Source organism: Crocuta crocuta, unplaced genomic scaffold (genome assembly GCF_008692635.1).
Source record: "Crocuta crocuta isolate KB4526 unplaced genomic scaffold, BGI_CrCroc_1.0 scaffold163, whole genome shotgun sequence".
NCBI lineage: Eukaryota > Metazoa > Chordata > Mammalia > Carnivora > Hyaenidae > Crocuta > Crocuta crocuta.
This window is the reverse complement of record NW_027529533.1, coordinates 4,846,024-4,868,589: the sequence shown is the minus strand read 5'-3', so window position 1 is coordinate 4,868,589 and position 22,566 is coordinate 4,846,024. Positions and strand designations below refer to the sequence as shown.

Sequence of the window (22,566 nt, the reverse complement as noted above, 5' to 3'; positions counted from 1 at the left end):
ACCTGTAACAAGAAAGCTGCATCTCCCAGCTCCAGCTTCATTAATGATGCTACAATTATAAACCCCATAGTTTTCATTGGAAAGACTCTTCACCGGGTACTCTGTGTACTCTTGAGAGTCAAACTGACCCGTCCGTAATAGTTTATTGCCCAAGCGCCACTCATAGGTCAGCACCCGTATTGGATAGGCTCTCAGGACCCGGCAACTCATAGTAATACTTCGGTCTTGTCCTTGCCGAATTTCCAGGAAGGCAGGTTCCACAGCAGGAGGATCTGCAGAAGAGATGTTAAACCAGATTAAACACGTGGTCTGCAATGAGCCATGGGCTACTCTTATCTAAGAAGCTATTTTTAAGAACATATCTAACAACAAGTAAGGAATAAGAGGTGGGTGGAGTACAATACCAGGAATTTTAGCTTGGGATGGTAAATGGGATACATCATTTACTGATTGTGGGCAGTGAATGAGATTCACTGCCTTGAAAAAATATTAGCAGGTGAAAGTAGCAGAGTTCATTTTTTCCTCTCTACTTATTTCCCAGAACAAAGCATCACAACTATGTTTATGCTGTCAGCAACCAAATTGATGTTGTAGGTGTAAAATGCAGTCTCCAAATTAGCATGAGACTTTGAATCAGATAAAGTCATTGGTTCAAGTCAGTGAATTCCCAGTTTGGTTTCTGAACTGCCCATTATTTAATAAAATAGGTAACCCAAGTATATAAATTTATGTTCTAAATTATTTGGTCTGAACTTATTTGAGTAAAAATCATAATATTCGTGGGTAAACCTTAAGCAAACTTTTCAAATTATACCACAGGTGGATGTGGTTTCTGTTGCAATGCAATGATTCTTTTATCTGCCTTAATTGTGATTTTTTTCCATATAATTAAAACTTGCTATATTAGATACCTAACTTTTTTGTTTTTGATGAAAAGATTTCTGAAAAGTGTTACATGCATGCTTTTCTCATTATATAGAGGATGCAAATTATAATCCTTTACTTCATGACTCCCAATGGTTATAATAAATAACAATTACTTCCTGGGCACTAAGGCTGGGGTTCATTTAATCAAATAAACTGTCTGTAACCACTCAGGATTGCACTGCACAGCACAATTATATCCTTAACTAGATGTATATGATACCCTTCTGAGTTGTGTAGTATAGAAACTGTACATCTCTATCTGGCATCCCTTCCATCAAGATGCAAAAGGTTTCAGGAGCGCCTCGTGCCCTCCAATATTCTTTACATGCTATTCCAATACTTTTTTGTACTACTGCTGTCCCTTCTTGTTGCCCATCTGTTGACTGACCCTTCTTGCTTCTTTCAACAAATATACTTAAACTATCTTACTGTTCTAAATTTTATTCATAAATTCAGTTATTTGAGCTCTTCCTACCTAAGTGCTAAAATTTTTTTAAATGAGTGAGACAAAAAATTCCTGTCTGCATGTAACTTATGATCTAACACAATAAACAGCTATTTAAATAGCTGATTTACAAAACTGAAGTACAAAACACAATTCTAGGGTAGAAAGTAGAGAATAACGTTATGAGGATTGACCAGGCAAGACATCTCAAGGAATGTGATACTCAGGTGTGTCTTCCAGGATGTAAAGGAAATGGTGAGGTGGGTAAGTGAACATCCCAGGCAAGGAGACTAATACATGCAAAGGTAAAGAGACAGTAGAGAGGAGGTGGTGTTCAGAGGAGTATCAATGAATCAGCAAAGATGGTGAACAAAAGGTGCATGAGTGCTTTGGAGGAAATAAAGATGGAAAGGAAGGCAGGGATTCTATTCAAGGATTTTTGAATGTCACGTTATGGAGTTTGGATTTTATCCTGGTGGTGTTGTGGATCATTAACATCTTTTTCTATTGTGCCTCTTAATCCTTTTGATTTACTTCATCGAGCTCCCATCACCTTCTCCTCTGGCAACTACCAGATTGTTTTCTGTATCTGCAAGGAGTCTGTTTCTGTTTTGTTATTTGTTTCCTTTGCTACATTTCACATATAACCGGAATCATATGGTATCCACCTTTCTCTGTCTGACTTATTTCACTTAGCGTAGACCCTCAAGGTCCATTTAAAATTTTTAAATGCAGGTTTTATATGCCTAAACTGATCTTTCAGAAAGAATATTAGATCAGATAGGAGGAGCATACTTAAAGGGAAAAGTCTAGTTACAAAGAAAATGAGAACATCATTGCTGAAAGCCTGAAGTAAGACAATGTCAGTAAAACCACAAATGATGCCTTATACAGTGAGGTGGATAACGGTGTCAGTGATAAAGACAGAGAAAACAGGAGGGGTAGTTTAGAGCACAGGGGGCATTTCGAACTTGTGCACCTGCTAGTCATACAGTAGGGATATCTAGAAGGCAACTGTTTCTTCATTTCCAAACATTTATGGATTATGTTTTATTAGCTCTTTGCTCTGATTTTTGTTTAACTGGATCACCGTCAGAGAAAATAGTCTATATGATTTCAATCTTCTGAAATTTGTTGAAATCTGATTTATAGCACAATATATGATTGATTTTTGTTCAATGTTTGCCTGCAAAGAAGGAATAGTCTGAAGTTCAGGAAGGCAACGTGGAACTGTTGGGCCATCTGACAAACGGCTTATCCAAATCCTCTACATAGTTGTTGGGCTTTTACCCTATTGGTTCTACTTGGATTAATTTAGAAGAGTGTTAAGCTCTTCTAAAATGGTAGTAGTTTAAAATTTTTTCTTATAGTTTTCTCTGTATTTTGCTTTACATATTTAAAAAAATTAATGCTTATTTATTTATTCATTTATTTTTTGTGAGAGACAGAGAGACAGAACATGGGGTGGGGAGGGGCAGAGAGTCAGTCACAGAACCTGAAGTGAACTCCAGGCTCTGAGCTCTGAGCACAGAGCCTGACACAGGGCTTGAAGTCAAGAACCACAGTATCATGACCTGAACCAAATTCGATACTCAACCAACTGAGCCATTCAGGTGCCCCTGCTTTACATATTTTGAGACTATGCTACTAAGTACATGCAAATTTAAAACTGCTTCATTTTATTGGTAAATTGAAGGTTTTATTATTATGATACAATCTCCTTTATCTCAGTTAAGGTTTTATTATTTAAAACTCTATTTTGTCTCAATACAGTTACTCTGACATTGCTCAATTAGTAGCTGCAAATTACGTCTTTTCCATCATTTTAGAGTTATATTATCCTTATTTATTTACAAGCATCTCTTTTAAACAGCATGTAGTTATATTCTATTTTTTTAGGAAAGCTTGGCAATATTTAAATTTTATCCAAAGCAATTAACACTTTATTTATATTTACTGACTACTGATACACTGAGTACAAACGTACTCAACAAACACGCCTGTTTTGTACTATTTGTTTTGTGATATTTTTTTTTTCTTCTTTTATATTTATGGATTACATGATTATTTCAACTCTTTGTGGCAACTATTTTTAATTCTCTCTTCTGTTTTTAAAACCAATTGGACATTATAATTTCATACCTGTGCTAATGTTTAGAATTATTTAGATATATGCTGACAAGTATGCCTCCAATCATTCTTTCACTATATACCTTAAAAATTCATGATCATTTTCCAAATTTTGTCTCAGGTACATCATTTAGAATTAACTTTAATGACCTTTCTGAACTTGATATTCTGAAAATATATTTTTAACCTTATTCTTAATAGATATTTTCCTTTTATAGGATAGGATTAGATGGTGGCACTGATTTTCTTTTAGCATATTAGGATATAGTTCTACTGTCTTCAGATGGCTATAGACAAGTAAGCTTAAAGTCTCTGTATTTTTTTCTTCTAGATACTTTCAAAATGTTTTTGCTTTTGATATTCTATAGTTTCATTATAATGTTTTTAGGTAGATATTTCTTTGTACTTAAAAGTTTGGGGTTTGCTGGGCTTTTCAAATCTGTTGATTTCAGTTCGATTTCTTTCACCTAAGAAAAATTTCTGGAAAATTCTCATTTCTTAAATAATATCTGTGTTTGTATCTTTCCATCCTCACTTGAAGGTCTTTTTCCTTCTGTCTTCCATGTCTTTAACTTCTCTCCCAAATTTTCTATTTCTTGCTTTTTCTGCATTGAATTATGAAGAAATTCTTCTGAGCATTAATTCTTTCTTCAGCTCTACTTAATCCACTAAACCCATCTATTGTGTTTTTAGCATTATTATTTTAATATTTACTCATTTATTTAAATCCAAGTTAGTTAACATATAGTGCAATAATGATTTTAGGAACAGAATTTAGTGATTCATCACTTACATATAACACCTAGTGCTCATCCCAGCAAGTGCCCTCCCTAATGACCACTGCCCATTTAGTCCATCACCCCACCCAACACCCACCTGCAACCCTCAGTTTGTTCTCTGTATTGAAGAGTCTTTTATGGTTTGTCTCCCTCTCTGTTTTTATTTCTTTTTGCTTCCCTTCCCCTATATTTATCTGTTTTGTTTCTTAAATTTAACATATGAATGAAATCATAGGATACCTGTCTTTTTTTGACTAACTTATTTTACTTAGTATAATACACTCTAGTTCCATTCCCCGTTGTTAAAATGTCAAAATTTCATTATTTTTGATAGTCAAGTAATAGTCCATTATTTACAGATACCACATCTTCTTTATCCATTCACCAGTCAATGGACACTGGGGTTCTTTCCATACTTTGACCATTGATGATATTGCTGCTATAAACATTGGGGTGCATGTGCCCCTCAGAATCAGCATTTTTGTATCTTCTGGATAAATGCCTGGTAGTGAAATTGCTGGGTCATACGGTAGTTCTATTTTTAACTTTTTGAGGATCCTCCATACTCTTTTCCAGAGTGGCTGCATCAGTTTCTTTGCCACTAGCATGCTTTCTCTGCATCCCTGTGAACATCTGTTGTTGCCTGAGTTGTTAGTTTGTATTTTTAATTACAATAATGTAGCTTTCATTTATAAATGTTCTGCAGTTTTTTTGTACACCCATTATGCCATTACTTTTATACTTTCCCATTACTTGCAAATGTAGTAAGATCTCTTATTTCTTTAAACAAAGTAATTCTTTAATACTGTCTGATATTTCCAATTATGGCTTTAAAGATGTTTTTCTGTTGGTTTTCTTGCATGGTACTTTGTTTCTGTGTATTCTTGGTTAATTCTGACTCTGTCCTATTCAATGTCCTCTAAAATTATGGGAATTTTTAGATATCTAAGATTATGATTTCTTCCTCTAGAGAAATTTGTATCTACAGACAGCTACTGACAACAATGTCTAGGGTCACATTAATCTAAGTTCATGGTTTGAGGTTTTATTTTAATAATCTAAGTGATATGAATTTTCTTTAAAAATCCTCAAAGAGGCAATTTGTGATTATAATGTAAAGTATATGCTCCCACATCACCCTTATCCTGCTCACTTCAAAGACAAGTTTCTTTGCACTCACTTGAGAGTAAGAACGTATAAACTGGGTTTATGTCTGTTTTACTCTTATCCTATGGATATAATCCTTCAATTTCCAACTTCTATGGGTAGAACTCTTCTCCGGGAAGTATTCTGGTTAAATTGCGATTGGCTAGAAATGCTATCAAAACTGAAGTTCAAATTCACCCATGTCATCAAATGCCTTTGAGGCAAAATTAGCCTCATTGTCCTGCTTATGTATTTGACATTGTAGTTTTAAAATAAACATTTTAATGCTTTGAATAATATTTTTAGAAATTTCCCAGCAGTTTTGATTGTTTGAATTAGAAGAATTTTTTTTAAGCGAATGAGGGTGTGTGTGCAAGCAGGAGAAGGACAGAGGGAGAGAGAGAATCTTAAGGAGGCTCCATGCCCAGTCTTAAGCAGAGCTGGGTGCTGGGGTCAAACTCACAACCGTGGAAACATGATCTAAGCCAAAATCAAGGTTGGATGCTCAACTGACTGAGCCACCGAGGATTCCCTGCACTGGAAGGATTGTGAAATATTTTGTCTATTATATGCCCAGAATCACATGTCTCTATTAACTACATGGAAATACAGATCTGAAGCTCAAACTGGTGACTTGACTGAGGCTTTGGTTTTGTTGAGATAATTCAGAATAAGCTTAAACAAAGTCAAATAAAAAGCCAAATTTTGATTTACTCCTGATTGTACTCACTTTTGGGGTTATAGGAAGATAAAAGTTCTTAAAGGAGAATAAATATAAATAAGCAAATAGATATGTGGATTCAGAGAGTTACATTACAAAAATTAAAGGATATGGATGCTACAAAGAACATAAAGTAATAAAATGTGCCAATGTAGCAATGCATGAGTTTAGACTGAAAATATATATTGTTTTTGACAAGTTTAATGTCATAAATGATTATACCAAAAGCATTTGCTGTGGAGTATATATAATGCGTGTTGCAGGTTTTGCGTGTGAAGAGATGGTAAAATAGTAGACGTCATGAATGATACCTATTTCTTCAAAAATTTTGTCTATGATTAGAAAACATAATTATCTATTCATTCTACCTTCAATATATATCAGGAGTTTATACATGTCTCTCGATTTCTACTACCATTACTATTACCTCTTACTTGGACTACTTCAAATGTCCTGCAATAGTCTTCTAATAGGCCACTGTGCTTTCGTTTTTGAACTTCTACTATTTCTCTGATATTGGCCAGTTGTTCTTTTACAAGAGAATTCAGCTTTTGTTATTCTCCAGCTTAGAACACTTTATTGACTTGCCCCTACTTGTCAATCAGGCTTACAAAGTCCTGCAAGTTCTGGCTCTGACCATATTCTCAACCATTCTTATCTTAACCATTAGGTCTCAGAAACAGGTTTTCTTCCTGTTCCTGCATGACAAGCCCTTTCTGGATTCTGGTCTTTATTCTTCTGAAGATGTTCTTTCCTTCACTCTTTCTAATACTCTCTGATTCTCATTGTTTATATTTTACTTCTTTAGAAAGCCTACCCTTGGCTACCAATTAGTAAAGTACCTCTCCTACTATTAATAATACAATGTTACCAATCATTGTATTTATTTCTTGCATAGTAACACCATTTGTTCATATCTAGTTCATGTAAGTTCCATTATAATTGGACTTAAAACTCTCCACCATTGCATCTTCTCTGTATCCATCAAGTAGCCAGCATTATAGCTAGTGCCAAATCGTTACTGAATGCATAAAATAAAGGGAATGAAAGAATGATGTAAAAGAGTAAAGATGTTCACAAAGTCTTAAATATTCATCAAACATGGGTTCTAAGTCTACTCTGTTAAATCTGCATAGATTCTGTTTACTTCGAACAATAAAATAGAGCAAAAGTAATGCTACATCATTTTCTAGCCCCAGACCACAGGAGACTGAGGATTTCACTTTCTGTCTCTTAAAATACATATTCTGGGAGCCCTGACCATGAAATAAATCCAAACAGTTTATTAAAGAGACCATCTCAAGAGGCCCTGAGACTATACAAAGAAGGCAAGGGCAGAGTTAAACTCAGCCTTCCAGCCATCCCCACCAAGATTCCAGACATGGGAGGCAATCTTGTACCTTCCACACCAGACCAGAGACCTGCAAAATACTACTATGTGACTCAGATAAGACCACAATTCACATGAAACAGAGGAATAGCCCAGGCAGGCTACCTTCAAATTTTTGACTAACTAGAGATTAAATAATAAGATATAATAAAATGGGATTATTTTCAGCTCCTAGGTATTGGACTAGTTTGCTTCACAATAACAGAAAACTGATACAAAAGCCTCCAAGCCTTCAAAATTCAGCAGTTTGATATTATGAATGGAGACCTTGGTAGAGTGAGGTAAAAGGACAAGTGGACAGGGCAGTGGGGAGAACACAGTTTAAGAAACAGATCATGGGATCCAAGTTGGTTCTGGAAAGAAAGGATTCAGAAGGAAACTAATAGGGGAAGTCAATCAACAGACTGAATAACTAGGACAACAGGAAAACCTTAAAAACAAGTACACTGAGAACAATGGAATCAAGAGCCAGAAAGCTGTAGTCAATAAACAGAATTTGTTGAAAATTGGAGTGATTACAGGATCAGAGATATGTTCCTCAGAATGAAATGCTAAAGTGAAGCAGAGATTCATGATACTACAGTCAAATGTAAATATGTTAAGTGAATACACATTTACTCTCATTACATTTGTATCTGTCTAACAGTGTTTGCAACTGCTTATCTTTCTTCTTATACATTCACTTTTAAATAGCAAAGGTCAGAATGTAACTAATTGTACTTACCAGGACAATATCCTAAAAAAATATATTTACTCTTCCTATGAATGTTTTTTTGTGGGAATTCTTTGACTATATCTAATTTTTTTAAATTTTTTTAAATGTTTTATTCATTTCTAGGAGAGAGAGAGAGAAAGCATGAGCAGGGGAGGGTCAGAGAGAGAGGAAGTCACAGACTGAAACAGGCTCCAGGCTCTGAGCTGGCAGTCAGCACAGAGCTCGACGCGGGGCTCGAACCCACGAACTGCGAGATCATGACCTAAGCGAAAGTCGGACGCTTAACTGACTAAGCCACCCAGGCGCCCCTGACTATATCTAATTTATTAGATTATTTCAAATAATGGATCTTTTAGACCTTCACTCTATATGAATGTGTCTTTCATCCAAACCTAGAAAATTCAGTCACCCCATTTATTAACAGCCCATAAAAACATCTGATAGTGTTGAGCTAAATCTCTTTAAACAGTGTGTTTCCACAGAGTTCAGAAGAGTCCGGATTAGAAAGCATCCCTAAATCAAAGCAATCATTGCTGGTATTTAATAAACTTCCCAAACAGGCTGGATTCCAGGGTGGTTCCTTAACCTCAAAATAAGTGAGGAAATGTGAAACTAAGCAAACTCATTATAATCCAGTCATGTTTGCCTATGGAAAACTTCTGTGATATAAGGTTCACTTTAAGCATACTAGCTATTAATGATCTCAGCATTTCATTCCTTGGAATACTCAGTGACAAGAATGGACCTTCACAGTTAGGATTAAAAGGTATGGTGTGAAAACTTTAAATATGATGCAAAAATGCTTCAGGTGTCAAAAAGTGAAAGTTCACTATTCTGATAAAATCAGCATTTCATGGTGTATGAGTTATTCAGTATACTTTATTAAGTATTTAATTTTAAGAAACTGAAATAAAAAGCTATTGTGAGAAAAATCCACTTAAGGAAGATTATAAGGAGAAATAAACAGGGAATTTTGTTTTTTTTCAACTGAACAAATGATTAAAAAATTATACCATTACATTCTAAAAATATACTATTATATTATCTGGCCCAAAAGTTTCTTTCTCAAACCATCTCCATATATATACATATACATACACATATATATATATACACACATATTTATACATATACATATATTTATATACTAAAAGATGATGCTAGTAAAAATAATAATTATATATGTTGATATTTCATACTTACTAAGTTCTAGGAACTGTGTTAATATATTCACATAGTTTATCTTTTTATAGTAGTACTCATTTTTATAGAAGGAGACAGTGAGGTATAGAAAAGTTAAGTAAAGTCACCCAGCGAAAAAGAAACAGAATAAGGAATGAAAGAAAGCAATCTGAATCTAGAGAGTAGGCTCTTAACTACAATCTATTGTTCATTCTTTCCAATTACAAATACTACCAATTTATCATGATTTAGGTCTCTCTCTCAATATTTCCCTTGAAAATATTGATTATTAAAGTTATCAAATAAAATAGACCTTGGCCTATTCATACCATCATTTAGAATCTACAAACTTCTATAGGTCAAAAATGGAAATCATGTTTTGTGGAAAGCATAAAAGTATTGCAACAAAACTGCTAGGTTAAAGAAAAAATGTTAATGATAGATTTCAAACATGATTCAGATTGTAGTGTATATAACAAAGTACTTCATGTAAACAAATTTTTGTGTTACTCATATATTAATATATATGATGAGTGCATGTAGAAGATTAGCTGTCTGGAGCTAAACATGTAGCCTTTTAAAGTTATTAAGGATTTTGATTGGAATAAGGTTATTAAGTAGAAAGTGCTTACAATTACTTAGCTTTTTAGCATTTACTATTCTTGTACCTACTGGTTCGAGATGTCTGGCAAATGTTCTGAGTAGGGATGGCTGTAAATCTTTAAATCCATATGCAAATGTCTAACTTACTTGGAAAGAGTAACCCTTGAAAACATTCAATTATAGAGAAATGTGTGTTAGTGTTTATTTCTTAATAAGGGAATCAGAGATGAGTTCATGATTTCTTTTAGTACTGTGTATGAATAAAACTTTGCCTGTTTCTTAAAATATTTTCATGTTCTGATGAACATCTAAACTGTAAACAAAGCAATACTTTCAATTTACACAAACAATAAAAGATATTTAAATATATAACAAAAAACTTTCAAGTTAATATTTAAAAATGTTAATATACCCCTTTTTAAGTCTTTAAGGGAGTGTAAGACTACGGATGTTAAATATGCATAGTTTACTTATAGTTAAAAGAGGGAAATGGTCACTTGGTTGGAGAACTTCAGTGTAAGTATGATCCTAATTATTTGTAATTCTTAGGGAGGTCACTACTAAGCATGTGCACATTATGATTATTTCTTCTTAAGTAATGTCTGCTCAAGTCAAATACCCGTCCAGTGAAACACCTGTCTGTTCTTTGCTATTCTTTGTTTAAAGATTTCTGGGGAAATTGTGCTGTTAATACTAACACTAATACTAATACTAATACTAATACTAATACTAATACTAATACTAATACTAATACTAAGTCCAATACTTAAATGGGAAAATCCAGGAGTTGAGTGTTAAGTCAATGAATTAAATTCTTCTACTGTTCAATCAAAATAGTGAAATTGTTACTTTTAGTTTATGACAACTGGTGTGTGTGTGTGTGTGTGTGTGTGTGTGTGTGTGTGTGTGTGTGTATGTGTGTGTCTTTCTCTCAAACCTTTTCATGGTCTTGCAATTATACCCATCTTAGTGGGGAGGACACTGAAATTCAGAGATGACTGTGAGTAACCTCTTTATGCACTGAGAAACACTAAGCATATTTGAACCAAAGCCCATTTACCATTAAAATGTTAGACATTTATACATTACCATGTGATTTCTCTAAGCATTATGTTACTATAAGGATATGTATTCAAAAGATCCCTATGTTATTTCTATCAATCACATAACACAACACATAAGTATCAAACACATAAATACTTAGAGGATTCATAGCTACTGCTGGGTACAAGATAGACTAGGGGATTAAACAAAGATGAATAAAAAATGGCTCCTATGAACATGTGAGTTACAATCTCAGTATAAAAATAATATCTTAATAAATGTGAGCATGATTTAATATGAACAACTAATATATTAGTTTTTATAAGGCACTAACTTATTTATTGCCATAGTATAATGGGAAATATATATTTGATCTTTGTTCTTGGTTCCTGGCACAGGGCCCCTAAAATTCTTGGAATTTCCTGAGTGATAAGAATGCCTTTTGTTATTTATGACAAGCTCCTTTCAACCAGAGGAAACTTATGCTAATGAATTTGGACTAGCCCCTATATAGCTTCCGGATGTGGACTGGTTTCCAGAAAGATCAAGCCTTGATTAGAAGATTGGAACTTTTCATCCAGGGAGGGAAGAGAGGATGGATATTAGAGATTTAGTTCAAGTACCACTGGCCAATGATTTAATCAATTATGCTTACATAATGAAAGTTCCATTAAAATACCTCAGCAATGAGGTTTGGAGAGCTTTCAGGTAGATAAACACAAAGTGCTGTGAGAGTTCTGCACTTGCAGAGAGCAAGGAAACCTTTCCACTACCCTTCATCTCCACAACCTTTTCTTGCCCTATGCATCTCTTACACTTGGCTATAAGAGCTACATCCTTATCTGAGCTACATCCTTCCTAATAAACTGGTAAATTTAAGAAATGTGTTTTCCTGAGTTCTGTGAGTCCTTTTAGCAAATTATCAAACTTGGGAGGGAGGAGGTCATGGGAACTTTCAAATTTATAGCTGGCTGATTAGAAGCATAGGTGGCAATTGGTAATTATTACTGGTATCTGAAGTGCAGGTACTCTTGCGAGACTGAGCCCTTTAACCTGTGGAATCTTCACTAACTCCAGGCAGTTAGTGCTGGAATTGAATTGAATTTTGGACTCCTAGAGATTTGGAAGAATCAGAGAATTGGTGTTGGGAAACACCCTAGTTATTTGGTGTCAGAAAGAACAAGACAATTGTCAACCAATTCTTAAAATAAGCCCAACTTATTTAGCAGTGAAGATATGAAACAGGATACACAGAGAAAAAGATATTGAGAAGTGTGTAGGTTCTGACTAAGTGTATATTAAAATATGGGGATTGAGACACTTTTAGGATTAATCTACTCTGTGGTTGAACAAGCACATTTCACATAATTAAGACTTCGTTTAATCCTTGTAACAATCTTTCTTTTCTAACTTACTTACTTTGAGAGGGATAGAGAGCACAAGGGTGAACACAGGTCAGAGAGAAAGACACAAAGAGAGAGAATCACAAGCAGGCTCCCTCCTGTCAGCACAGAGCCTGATGCAGAGCTTGAGCCAAAATCAAGACCTGGATGCTTACCTGACTGAGCCACCCAGGCACCCCTCCTTACAACAATCTTTCATAGTATATATTATTGCCTCCATTTTATATATAATAAATCTGGGAAGTTACATTCTCGAGCATCCCCCACATTCTAGGTGATGGACTTGAGATCCAAAAACACCTGACTTCAAAGTCCATGTTCTTTACAACACAATAACTTGAGGAAGCAGTATCAAAAGCAAATTATAAATCAGTCTTTAGCATAACGACCATCTACTTCAGAAGTTGTCAATATAGGGAAATGTAATTTAAAAACAAAGTTGTCTATAGTATTTGTAAACAATTAGCAGGAAAGCAACACCAAAGATTTGGTGAAACCATTTACAAAATTAGTGTTCACTTCTCTCCACAAACATTTTGAGACTATTGGTAACCATTACTTCACATCTCTAACAGCGCTCTCTGCAAGATAAAATTTTGGAGTTACAGTGCAGAATTATTAAATTGTTATACTCATACAAGCCACACTATGGATAATGTACAGAACCACTGTAATTCCTCCCTCATAACAAAAGTATAGTATAGTCAGTACTCTTAATTGTTTTATGGAAGTTTTGTTTCCTAAGATTAATAGACACTATTTATTATTTAGCCATGCTGTTTCAAGACCTAAAATAAACTGAAGAATAAACCAACTCTGGATAATCGAAGGAATTATTTAATAATACATTTGATTTAATTACTTGGATATTTTCATTGATGATATCAGCCCTAAAATCTACTCTGATTTTCCTTTAAAGCTTCTTCGAGCTTAATTGTGTATCCATACAGCTTAACAAACTGTTCTCAAAACTAAAATACTTCCATAAAAGCTGGAAAATTGCCTCATAGCAACAAAGTCAAGCAATATTTGAGATAGGAAGCAGAAGAGCTGCAGGACAGTAAATCCTCAATACCTCAACCCTTTCTGCCCTTTGTGTTCATTAATGCAAGGAGAATTTCAGAAACATGTGGTAAGGATCATATCAATAAAACTAGCCTCTTAATTAATTCTAAGTCAACCAGGAAGTCCAATTAAGCAGAACAACCTTCTCAGAAAATAAAACTGCAATGTCCACAATTTGTGCCGATGTCTGATTTACAATGCACAGTAAATGAGAACAAGTGACTAAGTTTGACAAGTTTTCAATCTAGACGATAGGCTATGGTGTCATATAGCTGTCCTTGTGTTTTAAAAATTGTTACATGTTATAAAAGTTCCATTGCATAATTAGTTCAGTTTAACATAAAACTGAAAATAAATAGAATCATTTCACAAAGACAATTCCCCCAAAGTTTGGACAAGAGCTTATATTTTATCTTTGGCTGTAAGTTCGGGAGGGGATAACTTAATTTCCCAAGAGAATGCTCAGTTTCTGAGGGGATTATAGGTAAATTGTGAGATCTAAACAACAGTGGTTCTGACACAGAAAATGAAACTTTGAATAAATTAAAATAAAAAATCATTGAATATTGCTGTGGTTCTGGTATGAAAATAAGGTACAAGAATAGGAGATGTGGATTTGTAGCTATGATCTGGGATTCCTCTAGCACACAGGTTAGAAAAGAGGATGTGATGTTGGGGATAATCAAGTGAAGTAAGCAGAAGGCAAAGTAAGAGCACAGTTTATACAAACAGATTTTGTCAAAAATAATGGAAACAAAGGAAGAGTTAAGGTACTCAAGAGTAGAAGTTCTGCATTTTTAAGGAAGAAGAAATGGTTATCTGATTACAGCCCCAATTAGGTAAAACATGAAACAAAGTTTGTCTAACACAAAAATATATTTAAATTATTGCATTTTCTATCTAATTTTTTAAAAAAATGTTCTATTTATTTCTAGGAGAGAGAGAGAGAGACAGCGTGAGCAGGGGAGGGTCAGAGAGAGAGGGAGTCACAGACTGAACAGGCTCCAGACTCTGAGCTGGCAGTCAGCACAGAGCCCGACGCGGGGCTCGAACCCACGAACCGCGAGATCATGACCTAAGGGAAAGTCGGACGCTTCACCGACTAAGCCACCCAGGCGCCCCTGCATTTTCTATCTAAAAGTCCATTATCCACTGCCATTTTATATGTTGATTGTTCTCCTTAAATCATAGGATTTTACTTAAGAAAATAGACACCTACTTTGACAAACGAAATGTGAGTTCGTTCACTTTTTACAAATCAGATATTAAGTAATATCATTCATACGATAGTGAAGTTAGTGTATACAGAAAATTTCAGAAATAGAGTGAGACTTAGCAAAAGAATTATCCTTGAAAATGCTGATATGAAATAATGGAGTCTAATCTTAGGCCAAAAGTAGAATATGTGCTGCTTTAGTGTTGGTAGAAGAAGTTATAAAAAATGGTCTCCAACATCAAAAATATTAGTGAGAAGTTGACTGTTTTCAATTTTGCTCTTGGCTCATGATTTCCTTCAAATAGTGTCTTTACATTTAGTAAGTACTTGAGTTATCTTACCTTCTTTGAAGGTTGAAGACATTCTTCATGTACTATGTATTTATACATAAAATATTTTCAATAAAAACAAAAGTCAGAAAATAAAACCAAAATAAATATAATTCTAGTTGCTACAAAGCTGTATCATCAAATATAGTTCTAGTTCCAATATGGAAATAAGATACACTGTTTTAATTTACTTTTTAGCTTTTTAAAAAAAATTTTTGACAGAGAGAGAGAGAGAGCACAGGGGAGGGGTAGAGAGAAACGGAAACACAGAATTTGAAGCAGGCTCCAGGCTCTGGGCTGTCAGCACAGAGCCTGATGTGGGGCTCGAACTCTTAAACCACAACATCATGACCTGAGCTGAAGTAAGCCACTTAACCTACTGAGCCACCCAGGCGCCCCTACTTGTTTGCTTTATCATAACAAGGACCAATGCTCTGATGAAAAAGATTGTTAAGGACCACTCATGTCCAGAAAACAATTAATGTGTCTTTCTAATTTGGGCATCAAAAAATGGCTTCTTCATTTACTATCGTTTGATGAAAACATGTAGTGTACAGCAGGCCCCTCTTGTCTTTGGTTTTTACTTTCTACAGTTTATGTTGCTTGCAGTCAAACTACCATACTGAAGGATATGATCCTCCTTCTGACACAAAATCAGACAAAAGTATGATAGTGGCCTAAGGCTACATCACAATGCCTGTGTCACTCACCTCACTTCATCTCATCACATCGACATTTTATCATCTCACATCATCACAAGAAGAAGGGTGACTACAGTGTAACAAGGTAGTTTTTTGAGAGAGAGAAACAGAAAGAGAGAGGGACGGGGGCGGAGGGGAGATCACATTCCCATAGCTTTTATTTCAGTATATTGTTATGCTTGTTTTATTATTAGTCATTGATTTTTTTATAATTTATAAACTAAATTTTATCATAGGTAAGTAGGTAGAAAAAAAATCATCGTAATACAGGGTTTGGTACCATCCATGGTTTCAGGCATTCGGTGGGGGTCTTGGAATGTATCCCCTGTGGATAAGTGAAGTCTGTTGTGGATGCTAGTCAAGAAGTACATTAAATATCATTTATGTAGCAACAGGGGCTATAGGTAGTGATTTAGACAGCCACATGTTATGCTCCTGACACTAATTACAGGGCTCTATAGTGGATGCTTTCAAGATATACTTCAAAATAGTTAAATACAACCTAAACAAGTACATACTGTTTCACTATATTTCACATAGCAGCAATGACAGAAGAAGCAAAGCTCTTTTTAATATGCTGTAAATTCTTGTGTATCAAGGAACTATAAATCTGAAGTTTCAGCTTCTGGGATTATTGTTGGTAACTGAGGAAGAAATGCTTTCATTGCTTCTGCCAAGTCATAGTTGCTGCATTTGCAAACACTGGGAAATGTTACAGAAGCCCTATTAAAAAGTGCTAAATCTTTCCTAAAGAATGATTCAGACAGTATTTATATCCCCATTCATGCATTTTTGGATGTCTTTTGGTATTTGTACATTTACATTAAATACTGAGTTTGCAAAATAGGCCGTTTGCTAGATTTTCTGTATATAGATGCATTGACTGGCATGTAAACACATTTAACTTAGACTCAGTGTTTGACTTTGTAAAATGTGTATATTTCAGATTCTGAAAAGTTCTTACCATCTCTGATTTTAAAGCCTTTATAGTTTTTCCTTACAAAATTCACATATTTTTATCAATAAATAAATATCTGTTGAGATAAGGAATTATATGAAGCACATGTAAGACATCTTTTCTGACTTTTGAGAAACTTTGAGTCTGAAGTAGAAGAAATGAAAAATAAGTTATGTATGCCCTTTAAAATTGCTATATGTAAATCAGTGTGTTAGGCACTGTGAGAAATAAAACAAAGTCCCTGTCCTCCCAGAGCGTGTCGTCCAGTTGTAGAAGACAAGGTATACATAGACAAATATTTAAGTATAATGGATAAGTTTAATAGAGCTTGAGAAAGGTCAAGTGGTGGGTGTGAAATGAAGGGTATAAAGACTTAAGGCTCTAAGTTGTTACAAGAGGAGAGCATCACTGGAGAATGGAGTCATTTAAGTTTTCATTAGCTGGTTTGTAAACAACCTTTTGAATGCACAGAGAGGAAGGAGCCATAAAAATTGCAGGAAAGTATCATTTACTGGGGGAAGATGCTAGGATTGAAAACCTGGGCATTGTCCCCTTCTTGAACTTTCACTTAAAGTATCTGGGCCTCTGTTAACTCAAAGATTTGGGCTGACCACAGCAGTCAACGATTCTGTAAACAAATGAAGTAGGTGGCAAACCCAAAAGGATGTTGACAATAGTGATGAGTAGGAGGGTATGATCTACAGTGTAGCATGGTGTCAGAAATTGAGTAATATTTGATCAGTATCAAACCAGATCCATGCATTCAGAAGTCTTTGAACATCACCTAGAAATTAAGTGTCCTTTTGGACACTGTATCCCAGAGTTATGTCAGACTCTCAAGAACCATGCAATTAATCTCCCAAACCTTGTGCAAGAACTCCCTAATATATTAAATTTATGTGATTTTTGAAATATTGAATTATTGGCTTTTAAGTTTTAATATATTGATAGAATTAAAATTAGTTCCTTTTTTTAAATTTTTTTTAATGTTTTATTTATTTCTAGGAGAGAGAGAGAGAGAGAGAGAGAGAGACAGCATGAGCAGGGGAGGGTCAGAGAGAGAGGGAGTCACAGACTCTGAAACAGGCTCCAGGCTCTGACCTGGCAGTCAGCACAGAGCCCGATGCGGGGCTCGAACCCACGAACCGTGAGATCATGACCTGAGTGAAAGTTGGACGCTTAACCAACTAAGCCACCCAGGCGCCCCTGAAATTAGTTTCTTTAAAACACTAATTCAAAATGATTTTAAAAAAGTCATGCTTATTTTTGAGAAAGANTTCCTTTTTTTAAATTTTTTTTAATGTTTTATTTATTTCTAGGAGAGAGAGAGAGAGAGAGAGAGAGAGACAGCATGAGCAGGGGAGGGTCAGAGAGAGAGGGAGTCACAGACTCTGAAACAGGCTCCAGGCTCTGACCTGGCAGTCAGCACAGAGCCCGATGCGGGGCTCGAACCCACGAACCGTGAGATCATGACCTGAGTGAAAGTTGGACGCTTAACCAACTAAGCCACCCAGGCGCCCCTGAAATTAGTTTCTTTAAAACACTAATTCAAAATGATTTTAAAAAAGTCATGCTTATTTTTGAGAAAGAGAGAGAGAGAGGAGAAAAAGACAGTGTGAGTGGGGCAAAGGACAGAGATAGAGGGAGACACAGAATCTGAAGCAGGCTCCAGGCTCTGAGCTATCAGCACAGAGCCCCAGACAGGGCTTCAACTCATGGAACTATGAAGTCGTGACATGAGTTGAAGTCAAATGCTTAACCAACTGAGGCATCCAAGTGCCTCAAAACTATTTTTTTAAAAATATAGCATATATCGGGGCACCTGGGTGGCTTAGTCGGTGAAGCGTCCGACTTTCGCTTAGGTCATGATCTCGCGGTTCGTGGGTTCGAGCCCCACGTCGGGTTCTGTGCTGACTGCCAGCTCAGAGCCTAGAGCCCATTTCGGAGTCTGTATCTCTCTCTCTCTCTGACCCTCCCCTGCTCACGCTGTCTCTCTCTCTCTCTCCTAGAAATAAATAAAAATATTAAAAAAAATATAGCATATATCCATATGTGTTCATAAAGAAATATTTAAAAATTATATTAAAGGAGCATTAAAATAAGCAGCATAATTATTTTGAGTAAATAATCATGTATCTTATTCAATTTATTTATGGAATAACTGTCATTAATATTTATCTAATAAATGTATTTTTTCAAATGATATTATTTTTAATTTTTCCATGAAGTTACCTATAATTAACTTCACAGTTGTATTTTATGATTAATAATTTGAATTAAGGTAATATTAAATTGACTTTTCTCTGTCAACAACAATTTCTGTTAAGAAAATAATCTCTTTGGGGCTCCTGAGTGGCTCAGTTGGCTAAGTGTCCAACTTCAGCTCAGGTCATAATCTCACAGTCTGTGGGTTCCAGCCCCATGTCAGGCTCTGTGCTGACAGCTTGGAGCCTGCTTCAGATTCTGTATCTCTCTTTCTCTCTGACCCTCCCTTGCTCTCTCTCTCTCATAAATAAATGAAATTAAAAAAAAAAAGAAAATAATCTCTTTATGCGGCACCTGGGTAGTTCAGTCAGTTAAGCTTCCAACTTCGGATCAGGTCATAATCTCGTAGTTCACAAGTTTGACCCCTACATCAGGCTCTGTGCTAAGAGCTCATTCTCCCTCTCAAAAATATATAAACATTAAGAAAATAATATTAATCTTTAATAATTAATCTTTAAATGTGCTTCCAGATGCGCACCATCAAAATATTCCTGCCAGGGGCACCTGGGTGCCTCAGTCAGTTGAACATCTGACTTCAGCTCAGGTAATGATCTCACATTTCTTGAGTTCAAGGACCCCTGGGCTCTCACTGTCAACACCAAACCTGCTTTGGTTCTTAGTCCCCCTTTCTCTCTGCCCCTCCTTTCCTTGTTCTCCTGCTTCTCTCTCTTAAAATAAAATAAAGTTAAAAAATATTCCTAACCAAAAGTTGAGTTATCCCAAAGTGCCAATCGAGATTTAAAAATTAAATGTCACACATCTGAGGGCTCCTTTAATTTGTTCAGTCTCCCTTTGCTGTGTAGAGATGAAATTTAATATTTTCCTGGTTGCAGGCCTTATTTTCCGTAACATCAAGGTGCTGAAAAGTTCAAAAGCTGAAGTTTTTGACACTCCACACATTGAAAAGAACTAGAGTCAGCTGTATGGCGCTTTTCACTAACATTAAATTTGTTATTTATGACATTCAAAACAGAGAAGAGAGTATAAGAATTTTGATTAATTTTTTTCTTCATCCAGCAAAAGGCTACTCTCACGATACCTACTGGGATGGTCAATAAAATGTGTCTGAACATTAATTTACTACTAATACAAAATTATTTGCATCAGCTTTATTAACAAGAGTAAATGTAAGGTTATAAACATATTAGTAACAATATAGGTATATTATTGTAATAAATAATCAAAGACATCAAAATATTTTTCATGATTCCACTGAACATCTCAAATCAGATTTCCAACTCTTGAAAGTCTTTCTAACTAGCCTCTACATCCTCACTGTTGCTTCTTTACCTATGTTATCAAAAACAACAAACTATACCCAGTATTTAATTTTCCTGGTATGAAACTAAGTATGTGACATGCATTTCCAATTTCTCAAAGTATAGCAGGGAAAGAAAAATCAGGAATGATTTTTCCTAGGGAAGTGTTAACAGTTCTATTTCCACTTTTAACTTGTTTTATACATTGTTTTACAAGGTTTCCTCAAGATTCTTTCTCACCTTATCTAACAATGATCTTCCTAAAAAAAACTTTGGCCCAGGGTTTTGAAGTCACCATACGGAAAGGCTTCATTGAAACTTGTCGATGCAATATCAAATATATCATCTGCTGATTATGCTCCCTTTTTTACATGTGTTCTCTCCTTTAAGAATGTTGAGTAAAAATGCTCCTATATATCATACAAATACACAAAATATTATCAAATCACCCATAATTTTTTCAACACAGAAAATAAATGATTCCTGCTCATATATCCATAACCAAATCAATGCCATTATATCCAAATCAGGACAGTGGTTTCCAGTGGATACTTGTACCCAATGATCTCCATCTCATTCTTTAAGAATCTTTACATAGTCCATCAATTCACCAGCTAAAATCTTACACAGCTGATTTATAACACTACAATTTCTCCGTAACTATTGAACTACATAAGCTCTGGAAACCATGTCAAAATACTTCAATAGATAAATGGTTCTGATTACCAACTTACAAAAAATATTTGCATGTTCCAATTTTCTGTTGACAAAAATACATCATTTACACTTAACTGAAGTTGCTATTTTGCTTTTTTCATCCCTAATACCCAAGTCACCAGCAAAACTTTAGCAGATTTAATAACAGTCATTTTAAATTACAGTTAATGCTAACATCTCTAAGTAGGTATTGGCTGAACTTCCCTTCAAATTTTATTTTAAGTAGAAACTGTTCTTAAATACTCAGTAGTGTATTTTCTTTTATTTTCTCATTCATTTTTCCCTGTGGGGCCTTGTAAGGATAATTACAAAGGAATTAGGGAAGAAAAGAGTAGAAATTGCTACAGACAAGGAACCAGAAATTTCTTCCTCTTGCTGAAGCTAACAGGTTAGATGACTGTTATCAAGACACATACCTTCCATTTGATTTTGCTTCCTACTCTTTATTTTGTGAATTTTAAGTATAGACCTTTCCTGTATTTATCAATGAGTTCTCATGAACATTAAATGAATTAAAATGCAAAAGTGGTTAAAAAGAAGTAACAAAAAATATAAGTGACAATGACAGGAAATTATTTATCAACATCATTTTTTACCTATTATTTGACTTCTTTGAGAAATAAAGTACTGTTCCTTGAATACAAATGCTTTTCCTAGAAATCTGTTGACAAGAACTGAATTGAGGCTAGAGGAATATGTTTATACATAATTATACATTTAAGTTTTTAGGTCCCATGGAATGCTAAATAGGTACTTTTCATTATCCTGTGTAAATTCCTGCTCATGTTTTATTTTGTCTTCATCTTGGTAAGTATATGTTACAGGAATTTATAGTACGGTTAGGGTAGGTAATTTTTTGGAGAAAGGGTGGCTTTGTGGGGATCACACTCTTCCCCTTCCTGACTATAGCTAACATGTGCAGGCAACAAGGATACTATCCACTTAAAAGACAAAAAACAAAAAGCAAACAAACAAAAACAACCTAAAAGCAAAAAACAAACCAACCACAAACCCCAAAAAACAAAAAACAAAAAAAAAAAAGACCTAACAAACAATCTCTCTCCCCCAATAGACCACAGTGAGTAAATCCACTTTTTTTTTTCTTTTTGGGTAAATCCATTCTTAATGTAAAGCAAGTGGAACATGGCATCTCTCCTGAAAACTGAGCAAACCTCTATTTGAATGGTTCACCCTAGAGCTAATAGAGAACTGGGCATCAGTAAATCTGCTTTCAATTTTTCTGTGGTACCATCTACAAATCATTAAATAACACAGGAAGAAGTCAGGGAACACCTCCGTGAACTTTACATAATTTTAACAATCAAGTATTCAAGTGAAATGGGAGGGCTCCTATGTGGCCAGTTAAGCAGCCGACTCTTGATTTTGGCTTAGGTCATGGTCTCACGGTTTTGAGTTCAGGCCCCACATTGGGCTCTGTGCTTACAGTGAAGAGCATGCTTTGGATCCTCTGTCTCCCTCTCTCTGCCCCTCCCCCACTCATGCTTGCTCCCTCTCTCTCAAAAATAAACAAACATGAATATATTTTTAAAAATGGGAGACAGTTGGTGTAA

The 22,566-nt window shown here is 35.1% G+C and overlaps 1 protein-coding gene across 1 annotated transcript in view; it reads right to left on the bottom strand.

Annotated features, from left to right (window-relative positions):
- Positions 1–22,566, bottom strand: part of MDGA2 (MAM domain containing glycosylphosphatidylinositol anchor 2) — an 811,206-nt gene that overhangs the window by 116,889 nt on the left and 671,751 nt on the right. Inside the window, exon 10 of the mRNA XM_077761231.1 lies at positions 3–272. Coding sequence (XP_077617357.1) covers positions 3–272 — 270 coding nt within the window. The remainder of the gene's footprint in view (positions 1–2; positions 273–22,566) is intronic.